The following is an 11,622-nucleotide window of genomic DNA, read 5'->3' as shown; positions in this document are numbered from 1 at the left end:
CGGCCGAGAGCGCGATGGGGGCGGGCCCGCGGGACGTTCGGAATGGCGGCCGCTCGCTGAGGCGGCGGAGCGTGGCCATGGCCACCAAGCGCCTGGCCAGGTACGGGCCCGAGCCGCGGAGGGGTGCGGGCGCGGAGGGGCCGCGGCGGGCGGCCCCTGAGCGCAGTCGGTGTCCGCAGGCGGCTGGGGCTGGCGCGGAGCAGCGCGAGGGCGCGGAGCGGGGCGCGGGCGGCCGCGGGGCAGCGCTTCGCCTTCCTCATCGTCCTGGACTTCGAGGCCACGTGCTGGGCGGACCCCGAGCGGCGCGGGGCCGAGATCAGTGAGTGCACCCGGCACGGGCTGGCGCCGCACCGTGTGTCCGCTGTGCCTTCCTTGTATTCTGCTCCTTTTAACTCCTGGCGGTTCAGCCCCAGTGTAATGCAGTAATAGATAAATGACTAACGTAAATGTGTGTGTATCTGTGTGTATATATATATATCACAGAATATTCTGAGCTGGAAGAGACCAACAAGGATCATCGAGTCCAGCTCTTAAGTGAATGGACCACACAGGAATCAAACCTGCAACCTTGGCCTTGTCAGCACCATGCTCAAACCCTGTGTGTATATATATAAAATATAGAATATATATATTATATACATATATATATAATATATATAACATATAGAATATATATTATATATAATATATATAATAATATATACAGATATGTATAATAGAATCATGGAATACGCAGAGTTGGCAGGGACCCATATAAAAATGGAATAATTCCTGTGAACAGCTTTAACCTTTCTGGTTTTGTGTTTTGGTTCTGGTTTGTTTGTTTGTTTTGTTTCTTCTTCTCCTTCCTTTTGTTTCTTCTTCTCCTTCTGTGTTTGTTGCAGTTGAATTTCCAGCAGTCCTGTTAAACACCTCAACAGGAGAGATTGAATCTGAATTCCACATGTATGTCCAGCCCCAGGAGAATCCTATTCTCTCTGGATTCTGTACGGGACTAACTGGCATAACACAGGTAATTGTGCTTTAACATTATTTTACAATTGTATAATTGCTCTTTACTGTTTTATTTAAAGAGGCCCATAAAAGGCTAAAAAGAAATAAACCTCAAATGAATTTCAGTGCATTCTAACATATACATGCTTCTTGTTCTGTTCCATGAAGGATCAAGTGGACAAAGGGGTGCCTCTCAACATTTGCTTATCACAGTTTTTGAAATGGATTCAAAAGATACAAAAGGAGAAGAAAATTATATTCAGTACAGACAGTCAAAGTAATTCTACTTCAGAAGCAAAAGCATGTGCCTTTGTTACTTGGACAGGTAAATAACATTTTCATTTACTTTTTCTGCACAGTAGTAACATTAGGTGGCACTAGTGAGATTGTGTCCTCACTTCTAGGCAGCCAAAATCCTGTTATTAGGTATTAAAAATGTGGAATATTGGGATAAGACTGGAAATATGACATCCGTGGAATCCCGATGTGTTCGCTGCATCTTTGACTCCAGGATCTGACACTGTTATATTTTTCTGCTTTACATGGGGAACTGTGTGACCATTCTTAGTGTGTCTAAATGATTTAATGATTGCCTTTGAGATCTTTAACTGTTTGAAGTTATTTACTAACAACAGGGGTTTGCTTCTCCTGGTGTCCCGTTGCAGCAATCCCGGTGTTTTCCATGGACGACGACTTCACACACAGGATGCTGACAGTGTGTTGGTGTTGTGTCCCTTCATGTAGATTTTTAGGCCACATTATGTGGATTTTAGGCCAGTTCTGTAGTGGTGGATTGACTGTGGTTTTCCCTGCACAGACTGGGACCTGGGCGTGTGTTTGCACTACGAGTGTAAAAGGAAGCAGCTGCGCAAACCCGAGATCCTGAATTCCTGGATTGATCTCAAAGCAACGTACAGGGTGAGAAGACTGAGAGACTGAAACATTTCTACCCACCCTCACCTCAAAGGCTGACTGTACCTGAGCTTACAAGGCGATGCTGTATGTCCCAGTGACCGGAGTCACCTGGGATTTTTTTTGTGTTGTTATCGCTTAATAACCAACTGCCCTAGACCTGTAGGAATTTCAACAGAAATCTTAATGCCAGGAAAAGATTGTTGTTTGATAAAAGAAGGATAATCCTTTTATCATTTTTGAGCTGCTCTTCCTTTCCTGACAGTTTTTGCTCTCCTTGCTTCCTAACTTTTTTTTTTGTTTGTGTGGTCTTATTGCTGCCTTATATTGCTGTGTAGGAAGTCATCATCATAGTCTGTTTAAAAGTTCTTAGAGGTACATTACACATAGGCAGCAGAATTAGGTCTCTAAAGATAAACAGTGTGACTATTCCCCCTTTCTAGTGATCAAATCAGATACCAGGAGTAAGTAGTAATACTCACTTTTTTCACTTACCAAAAAAATCCATACCTGTGCCAAATATATTCATGCCCATGCCTTTGACTGCATATTGTGCAACAGTTTAAACACCTTAAGGTATTATTTATAGTTGTATTCTTCACTGCTGGTCTATTAAGACTTGTCCAGGTAAGCCATAGAGTGCAGACAAATGACTCCACAGCTCAGACAGAATGGATTTGCTTAAAACTGAGGGAAGGGATTCATGGTTCTTTCCATTCTGATTTCTTACAGGGTTAAGTCACTTACGGTCTGATCCTCACTGTAAAATGCCAACCCAACTTGCTTAATTGAGATTTATTATTCATAAGGGGATATTTCTGAAATGGCTTTGCTTCACTAGGGAAAGGTTTTGAAATGCTTCATGCTAAGCACCTGCATTTCTTTCCTTAGGCCTTCTACAACAGAAAGCCTAAAGGGCTAAACGGAGCTTTGCAGGATTTGGGGATAGCTTTTGAAGGACGGGAACATTGTGGTAAGTATGATGATCCTCACTTTAATATATACATTAATATATATCTCTTATAAAGCTAAATACTATTTAGCTTTAGTTAGCTAACTTAACCTAAAGCAGCTAGTTAATAGTAGTCATTATTCTGAACAGTAACTATTGCTTCAGGTTATGCCATGTTCTGTCCAACAAACCATCAAAACAAAAAAGGCAAAATGCTTCCAAGAACAGTTTGTTATTTCTAACCTCATACTTCATTTCTGAAATCTCTTCTACTGCTACTGAGTGCATGTTCACAAGATCAATTTATGAATTGCTGGGATGCAAAGGAAAAGAGGTGGATGGAAGATAAAGAAACTTGATTTTACCTGATAGCTCAGCATGTTAATGTTAGAGAATTCCAGCACAATATGTTTTTTGGGGGTTTTTTGGAGCTGATTAGTAAAACAGAGCAAAGATATTTAAAATTGTGAATAGATATTCAGCTCTATGGATAGTACTTCAGATGTTTCAGCACAGGGAATTATTTGGAATTTTCTACTTGCACTTCCCCTTTTTGAACTAGATGACTAAGTGTCACAGTTCTGTGACTCCTTGTCATTTATGTAAGGCTTACCTAGATTACATTTTTCCTCTAATAAGAACTATCCCCAATAGCAGTGTGAAAAAATTAATATAACCATGCTTTTGAAGGGTTGGATGATTCCCGGAATACTGCTCGTCTTGCTTGGAGGCTGATTTGTGATGGATGTGTGCTGAAAGTTACTAAATCTTTGGATAAGGTCAGTCACTGCTTCGTATCTTCCGGCCTACTTGCTTTGTAGCTTGGAATACAGATGAAAGGTGAGCTATTCAAATAATAAACCCAGCATCTTCACTATGATTTGGAAAGAACATCCTTAGGCTGACACGCTTATTAATTTTGTGCATTTATTCCCAAAATGTCTGGGTATTCACTTTCCAAAATCTGCTTTTGTTTATGGACTCCCCAGGCACATCAGAACTGTAATTTAATTTCCAGAACACTGACTGGAAATTTCACTGACAAAACTCCACTGGGAAGAAGGAGCAGACCTGAAACATCTAGAGATGGAACTTGTGAAACAAACTCTCTGGCTGAGAACAAACACAACAGTATTGCTGGAAACAAGATGATTTCTAATGTACAGACTGGGGAACAGCAGATCACTTGCACTGATCCCTCTGCAGATGTCTGTGTTGTACCCAGCAGCAGCTCAAGGACTGAATTCCACGCTCAATCCCAAAGCTCTTCAGCATCATCTACTGACAGATTTCCTGTTCCTCTTGGTCTGGCACAGCCATGTCCCAGTCCTGCATCAGCAGGCATCCGGCAGGGATGGGGCATTGGGCAGCCCCTGGGAACAGCCAGACCCAGCCTCCCAGTACAGGGATCAGGGCTGGTGCTTGTCTCCACCACCATCCCCTCAGTTACTCTCTCCAGTGGGGACATCAGCACCAGTTCTGAGTGCTTGTCTCTGCTGACAGACTGGGAAGACGTTGCTTTGATACCAGAATCTCAGTATGAACAAAATTTGGACTCTGTTCAGCTCAAGGATGACTCAAATACAGATAATCTAACAGTGTTTGAAGAAAAATCTATTTCAAAACAATTGGCTGTGACAAGTTCAGATAATCAGAGTTTGGAGGAAAGTGTAGCACCCACGGAACCTCTGAAGTCTGTTGTTTACAAAAGTCCTGATACTACAATCTATAATATAGGGACAGTACAAAGGCAGACTTCAAAATTTTCAGCTTTTAAGTTACCATCTGCAAAGGGAAATGCTGTTTCAGCACAATCAGCATTAATTGGAAATTACTCTACTCCTTTGGAGGCTCCTAAAAGAAAGCCAGCTAGTCCAAAAACACGCCCACCAGCAAAAAAACAGTCTTTTCACATGTATCAAGAGAAAACTTCTTCTTTTGGTCACTCCTTACCTTTGAGAAGTTCGAATATTCCCAAAGTATCTCCTGCTGTTCTGAACTCCACAGTCAATTTGAATCAGTCTGTAAGAGCTGTGAGAAGTGGAAAACCAACTCCCCCTCTGTGTAACTGCGGTCGAAGAGCCAAAAAACTCTCTGTGTCAAATGGTGGCCCAAATCATGGCAGAGCATTTTTTTGTTGTCCTGTTGGCAAGCAAGGAGGTAATAAGAAAAGTTGTGGATACTTCAAGTGGGAATCTACACTTCTGAAAGAGAAGTCTAATGATCTCACCTTGAGTGCAGATGCTTTGACCTCTCTTGGAACTGTTTCTAGTAATACAGAAAATTCTTCCAAAAAAAAGTATTTGTGTCTTAGACCCTCTATGAGAACTTGAAAATGGATACAGTTTTTTGTCTGAATGCTAAGCTCTTTATGTTTCATGCTTAATGTAATCAGGACAGTCAAATGATGTCAGATATATATTCTCAGAATGGGACAAAAAGGACATTTCTTGGTTAAGATAGCTAGAAAGGGAAGTTGCTCAAACACAAAAATATCAGCAGATCATAAAGTAACTCCTTAATGAAGTGTGAGAGAACAGATAGAACTATTAGTGCTAAAATTAGAGTATGAGCAGCTGTTGCTACAATCTTAAATTTCTGTTATATCATATTTTAAATACTTTACTAGTCCAATCCTTAAATATTTCAATGACACAGATTTTATTTGCACTTTTTTCTAAATATACTTGTTATGCCTACAACTTTTTTTGAAACTTCTGAAACATTTTAAAATCTCTTTAGAAGGTGTCCCATCAAAAGTGATTCTTGAAGCTCTTACAGAGTTTTTTATCCTTTAAGTAACAATAAAGGTAAGACACCGACATTTCATTAAATACTTTATTTAACACACATTACTGTTGTGCTCTTGCCTCCCTGAGTTTGCCATTTCATTTGTATCAGTGTCTGCTTTAGCTCTTAGTGTAGCCCCTGGACAGACAAATAGTGGCAATCGGGTAAGACTGTATTCAAAACTAAACTAAGAAGCATATAGTGTAATGTCTTTTACTTTACTGTGTAAATCTGCAATGTCTTACTTTGTAAAAACTCCTGCAAAAAAGCAGCAGGTACTTTAATTTTGCCTCCACTTCTGGCACAGTTTGTTTCTTCTGCTCTTCCTACTGTTATTGGAAACTACTGAACAAAGTTCATCTAAAGGAAGGAAATAGCAATACAAAATAAAATACGTTTTACCTAAATTTTTACTTTTCCTTAACCTCAGCAGCATAGACTTACTAACCACACAACAGTTAACACTCACTCTCTATGGCAGTGAAAATTATTTGTGTATTTGACCACTCACCTTATGAGGATACCTGTATGGAACAGTAACTTTCTCAACATGGTCTTGTAGCTCTTTTGTCATTTTTTCGAGATCATGTGAATCGTAGCCAAATGTTCAAACAGCAGAGGCTGTCACTACCTAAAGAAGTTATGGAGGTAATGGTTTAAGTGCCAATGAAATTGTATTACAGAACCAGTGAGATCTGAAGCTTTTAAACAAACCCTTGCTGACAAATGGCAGAAAAGTGTAAGGGCAGGTACAGAAGCTTTGCCAAAGCGTGTGTCGGTCTGCAGTTTAAATAAACTGCAAGCAATTTATTTACATCTAATAAAGATGAAAATCTCTTAAGTATTAGATGATAGGAAAAGCTTCCAGTGGTGGTTTTCTTATATTGGATTTCGAGCAACTGCCTTGGTCAGTTTTTCCACAGATCAGAACCTGTAATAATTCTTACCCCCTTAATTGTCCAAGCAGCTGAAGAATTCCTGCAGGGAGCGGCGGCTCTTACGGGCCGGGATGCACAGAGACACCTTCCTCTGGGCCACAGCTGTTCTGTCAGCACACGTTCGCTATTTTTCCAAGCCTCCATCTACCTGTTCAAAGAGTTTCTGGTTTAGCTGGTCCCTCTACGCCGCGACACCTTCGGGAGTCGGGCAGGCAGGGAAGTGGCCGAAGCATCTCTCCGTCCCCGGGGCGCACGGGGCAGAGCAGGACCGAGGGCTGCTCGCTCCCCTCCAGCGTCCAGAGCTCGGGGGAAGCGAAAGCATCGAGGACTACGAGTGACCGAGTCTGGCCGCGGCTGAGCGCGCCACACGAGTGCCACAGCCCCGGGTCCGCGGCCCGCGCTCCGGCGGCTCGGTGCCCGCGGCTCGGTCCCATCGGCTCGGTCCCATCGGCTCGGTCCCATCGGCTCGGTCCCCGCGGCTCGGTCCCATCGGCTCGGTCCCATCGGCTCGGTCCCATCGGCTCGGTCCTATCGGCTCGGTGCCCGCGGCTCGGTCCCCGCGGCTCGGTCCTATCGGCTCGGTGCCCGCGGCTCGGTCCCATCGGCTCGGTCCCATCGGCTCGGTCCCCGCGGCTCGGTGCCCGCGGCTCGGTCCCATCGGCTCGGTGCCCGCGGCTCGGTCCCATCGGTTCGGTGCCCGCGGCTCGGTGCCATCGGTTCAGCCCCCGGTGCCCTTGGGCCGCCGCTCCGGGCGCGGCGCTGTGCCGGGCGGGCGGGCGGGGCCGGGCGCGGCGCTGACGCCATCGCGGCGGTGCTGGCGGAGCTGCCCGATGGCCGCGGCCGAGCCGGCGGCGCGCAAGCGGCGGCCCAAGGGGCACTTCGCAGCGGCGGCCGGCCGGGCCAAGCGGCCCCGCGGCGGCGGGCGGCAGCTGGAGGCCGGCATGCGCGGCATCCTCATCACCTGCAACATGAACGAGCGCAAGTGCGTGGGGGAGGCCTACAGCCTGCTCGGCGAGTACGGGGACCTGCTCTACGGGCCCGAGCAGGTGCGTGCGGCGGGGCCGGCGGGCGCTCGGGGCGCCGGCGGGGCGGGGGAGCGGCACCCCGCGGCCTCGGCTCCCGCTGTGTGTGTGGAACGCACCGCGTGTGTGTGGAAGGAGCCGTGGGTGAGCACCACGGCCACCAGAGTCCCAGGTTCTGCAGGCGAAGCCCAGCGCAGCCCCGCTGCCGGCTGGAGCAGAGGCCCGGCCCGTGCCCGTGTGCCCCGGGCCCAGCGCGGGCTGGGAGCCGGGCGCTGCTGCTCGGTGCTCACCTGCGAATCGTGCCTGTGTGAAGTTTTCAGATCACGAGGAGCGGCTGTCTGGAAGTGACAGGGAGGAGGATGAGGACGATGTCGAGGCAGCCCTGAAGAAGGAGGTTGGCCAGATCCGTGCCTCGACGGAGCAGAAGCTGCGGCGATTCCAGTCGGTGGAGAGTGGTGCCAACAACGTGGTCTTCATCAGAACCCAGGGCATAGGTGGGACTTCAGCTGATGCTGGGTAATGCAAACTGCTCTGAGCACTGTTAGGAAAAGGCCACAGTGTGGCTTCCGAGTAACACACATATATCAAACAAATACCCTTCCCTTTGGCTGTGCCACTGAATTCTGTCATTAGTGAAAAAGCTAAAGGTAGTTGAAACTGCTTTAACAGAATAATCTTTGGTTCTCCAGTCTTGGTATAGTAAAACAACGCTCTATTTAAAGGGATTTGAGGCTGACAGCAGTGCAGCCAAGCGTGCATTACCTCATCTTATTATTTAGAAGGGGAAGAAGGGAGATGATGCTTTCAATTTGTTGCTCATACCCACCTGTTTTTCTTGTAGAACCTGAGGACCTGGTGCACCATATACTAAAGGATATGCACACCACTAAAAAGAAGAAAACAAGAGTCATTCTGCGCATGCTGCCCATTTCTGGAACTTGCAAGGCTTTTATGGAAGATATGAAAAAATACACGGAAACGTTTTTTGAGCCTTGGTTTAAAGCCCCTAACAAGGGTACTTTTCAGATTGTTTACAAAGCTCGTAATAACAGCCATATGAGTAGGGAAGAAGTAATTAAGGAATTGGCAGGTATGTATGGATATCACACGAAACAGAACAAGTTTACATGCACAGGTATATTGCATGCACAACATGGGTCAGACTCTTAAAAGTGGTCATAATGGACATACACATTTGTTGCTTAAAACCTGTATTTTGAACATTAAAAGCTTCTCTAAGACTTAAGAAAAGTCTTGACATCAGTATTCCATGTTGGTGTTGGTGTTGATGTCTTAAGAGACTATAAGCAGAAGAGAGAGCACTGTTGAATGTAATTGTCAGTATCAGTGATATGTGCTTTGAAATGACTTCTGTCAGCCTTTCTCTCTGGGTGCTGTATTGAAATAATAATGTTACTATTTCTGTTCAATATTTGGCTCATAAAATAGCTCCGCCTTACTCGAATTTTTTTTTTCTCAGTAATTGCAGTGGGATAATTTTTCAGTTGCTTCAGCCCTACTAGTGGTATATTCTGCCAGTCCTGCTCTCTTCTGCTACTTTAAGCAGTTACAAAAATAAGTAATTGGCTATAACTGAGGGGGATCTTGCTTTCTCTGTCTTAATTTCTATCTACTCAGTAAGACGTGCTTATGCTCTTAAACAGTTCTTCCAGCATCTTTTAAACTGCATCTTCTTTTACAGGAATTGTGGGCAGCCTCAATCCAGAAAACAAAGTCGATCTTAATAATCCACAATACACAGTTGTGGTGGAAATAATAAAAACCGTCTGTTGCTTGAGTGTGGTGAGGGACTATGTTCTGTTCAGAAAATACAATCTGCAGGAGGTGGTGAAAAGCAACAAAGAAGATGCACAGCAAAAGTCAACTCTGACAGAAGAACAGAATTCTGAGTTAGTTAAAGCAGAAACTGAGGAGAAGAGCTCTAAAGAAGTAAAAGAAGAGAACAAGAATCAAAGTGAAATAGAATCTGAGCCCAAGGGGAATGATGCACTGACAGTGTAGAAAATGTGATATAAGGGAAAGGTAAACATAATCCAAACATATAAAAAAAGTTGCCCCAGTGTTCTGAAAGGGTGTTGGAATGAGGAGAGGGGGTTTTGTTTTGAAATCCTGGTTTTGAAATCCACGTGTGTAAGAATTTTAGTGCTCGTTGCAGGTGGAACTGACATTACAACAGATGTAAGGGTGCTCAAGAGTGCATCACCTTTCTGGTGAAGCTTGCTGTCCTCCTACAGCCTTGTGCATTTCCTGTACCTGGCACACAAAGCAGCAGTCTGTGCATGTATGTGTAGGTGTGGCCATCCTGACACGTATGGACTCTCCTTTGTTTTATCTGGAAGCTACAGAAGCCAAAAGGCAGCACAGAAACAGCTCTGAGCAATTACTGACAGAAGTGAGAGATCTAGTGAAGATGGTTGCAGGGGGTTTTGGGAAGGAAGTGATCTGACAGCTGCAGAACTTGGTAACATTTTTGTGTGTGAGCAACAGAATGAGGTAAATCCAATAATTTGATGGAGGGTTTTATACATATATTTATATTTACACAAGGATATGCTGTCTTGAAATGAATGGAAAGAACTGTTACATATAAATACTTGAATATTATGAGATGATCTAGAGTAAAAGATTGGACTGTTCTAGAACAGTAGAAGTACAGTGCAGGCATTGCAGATGGTTCTATCAAAAACTACATGTGTTTACATTAGCTGTGTATGCAGCACTTACTGATTTATAGTAAATGCTGTTGGTCACTGAATGGAATCCTTTTGAGTAATTTCCTGCAAATAGCATTTTGCTGCTCTTTCCAAAGACTCAATCCTTGGGAGTTTTTATAAAGTGTTTTTGTTTTTATTTTTTTTTCTTAAGTCTCAAAATTTGAATTTAAATACTGCTTGGAAACTTCTTATGAAAGAAGCTCTCTATTATACTATACTAGATTAGGGGAATTAAATTTTAATTTTTGGTACAGTTTTAGCTTTATGGTATTAATTTTGTTTCAGATTGAAAGTAATGCTAGTGAGTCTTTCTGTTGTCTTGCTGTTACAGTGGACTGTCCCTGTGACTTCTAAAAACCAACCAAAACCTGTGCAGCTATAACTTGCTTTCCAGCAGGGTTTTGAATATGCTTCCTGTACAACTTTCTAGCTTTAGTATTTCATTTCTGGCATAAAATGGGAAAAGACTTACCTTGAAGAACACAATTTGTTATTTGTCTTGGTTTAATGAAAAGGATGTGTTCAAGTCTCTCATATTTATATTTTCCTCTTCTTTCAAGATTGTTTTAGAAGTTGGAAAATGAAGATGACTTTTTTCCCTAGTCCTGTCTCCCTTTCAACCTGTTTATTAAAAGTCTGCTTTCTTACCTCCTGTGGTGTTTTCTTTAAATTGTTGAAGATTCTTGTGTGTGGATTAAAACATCAATTTCTAGGTCACACAAAGGAACCTACCAAAGGAGACCAGACACAAAGGCCAACTGTGGATGTTTATTGGTGGCTGATGTTGGTGATCATGATTCATGGCAGCCTGCTTATCTTCTAAGGACAGAGACTCAGGGGAGTTAGTGGGATTTTTTTGTTTTCTTTCCTCTCTCTCACTGACCTGTGTGCCTACAGGACTTACAGTTTACTTCTGATTTTTCACAATTTGCACTTACTGAACATTCATTGCTAACACATGAATTCCCTGGCTTCTCCACCGTGCCATCACTTTTGGGCTCAGTGGTGTGGTCAGACAGTGCTGCATTGTTTTGAATTCAAACCTTCATGGGCAAACTAGAAGACATTATTATGATCTCACTTGCATGAAAAGCCAAATAATTGCTGACACTGTCAGTGCTGAGGAAGGATATTACAGTGCCCAAACATCAGCTGAAGAGGTGATAAACTGTACTCTGGTGTACCTAGTTTGTCCTAATGCTGACTCAAAACACAAGGACCATCCGTTGGTATGAAACCCTGGCTCTGAGATTCACTCTTCCCCTTGTGCTAGATTAAAA

The 11,622-nt window shown here is 44.0% G+C and overlaps 2 protein-coding genes across 4 annotated transcripts; both read left to right on the top strand.

Moving 5' to 3' along the window:
• Nucleotides 1–24: 24 nt before the first annotated feature.
• ERI2 (ERI1 exoribonuclease family member 2) lies at nt 25–6,163 on the top strand. 3 transcript variants are annotated; one of them, XM_082291999.1, is made up of 8 exons: nt 25–100; nt 180–319; nt 897–1,012; nt 1,162–1,318; nt 1,811–1,911; nt 2,797–2,878; nt 3,548–3,636; nt 3,847–6,163. In XM_082291999.1, exons 1-8 carry the CDS (start codon nt 78–80, stop codon nt 5,188–5,190), a joined length of 2,052 nt encoding a protein of 683 aa, XP_082148125.1. In that variant the 5' UTR covers nt 25–77; the 3' UTR covers nt 5,191–6,163. The 3 variants fall into 3 exon arrangements, with proteins under 3 accessions (XP_082148125.1, XP_082148124.1, XP_082148126.1); XM_082291998.1 differs by having other exon boundaries at nt 885–1,012; XM_082292000.1 differs by lacking the exons at nt 25–100; nt 180–319 and adding an exon at nt 484–598 and having other exon boundaries at nt 885–1,012.
• Nucleotides 6,164–7,403: 1,240 nt separating this feature from the next.
• Nucleotides 7,404–10,989, top strand: THUMPD1 (THUMP domain 1 NAT10 acetyltransferase adaptor). The gene is made up of 4 exons (XM_082292551.1): nt 7,404–7,631; nt 7,921–8,101; nt 8,449–8,697; nt 9,310–10,989. Exons 1-4 carry the CDS (start codon nt 7,416–7,418, stop codon nt 9,627–9,629), a joined length of 966 nt encoding a protein of 321 aa, XP_082148677.1. The 5' UTR covers nt 7,404–7,415; the 3' UTR covers nt 9,630–10,989.
• The last annotated feature ends 633 nt before the right edge of the window (nt 10,990–11,622 follow it).

Source organism: Coloeus monedula (assembly GCF_965178545.1).
Source record: "Coloeus monedula genome assembly, chromosome: 16".
Classification (NCBI taxonomy): domain Eukaryota; kingdom Metazoa; phylum Chordata; class Aves; order Passeriformes; family Corvidae; genus Coloeus; species Coloeus monedula.
The sequence above is the reverse complement of the archived record's forward strand: the minus strand, read 5'-3'. Positions and strand labels throughout refer to the sequence as shown.

Bases quoted from the DNA above. Each gene is read 5' to 3' on its own strand.
- ERI2 (XM_082291998.1), top strand. From the start codon at position 78: ATGGCCACCAAGCGCCTGGCCAG. The intron at 101-179 runs GTACGGGCCCGA...CGGTGTCCGCAG, and splicing joins GCCACCAAGCGCCTGGCCAG to GCGGCTGGGGCTGGCGCGGA. The intron at 1,319-1,810 runs GTAAATAACATT...TTCCCTGCACAG, and splicing joins TGCCTTTGTTACTTGGACAG to ACTGGGACCTGGGCGTGTGT.
- THUMPD1 (XM_082292551.1), top strand. From the start codon at position 7,416: ATGGCCGCGGCCGAGCCGGCGGCGCGCAAGCGGCGGCCCAAGGGGCAC. The intron at 7,632-7,920 runs GTGCGTGCGGCG...GCCTGTGTGAAG, and splicing joins TGCTCTACGGGCCCGAGCAG to TTTTCAGATCACGAGGAGCG. The intron at 8,698-9,309 runs GTATGTATGGAT...CTTCTTTTACAG, and splicing joins AGTAATTAAGGAATTGGCAG to GAATTGTGGGCAGCCTCAAT.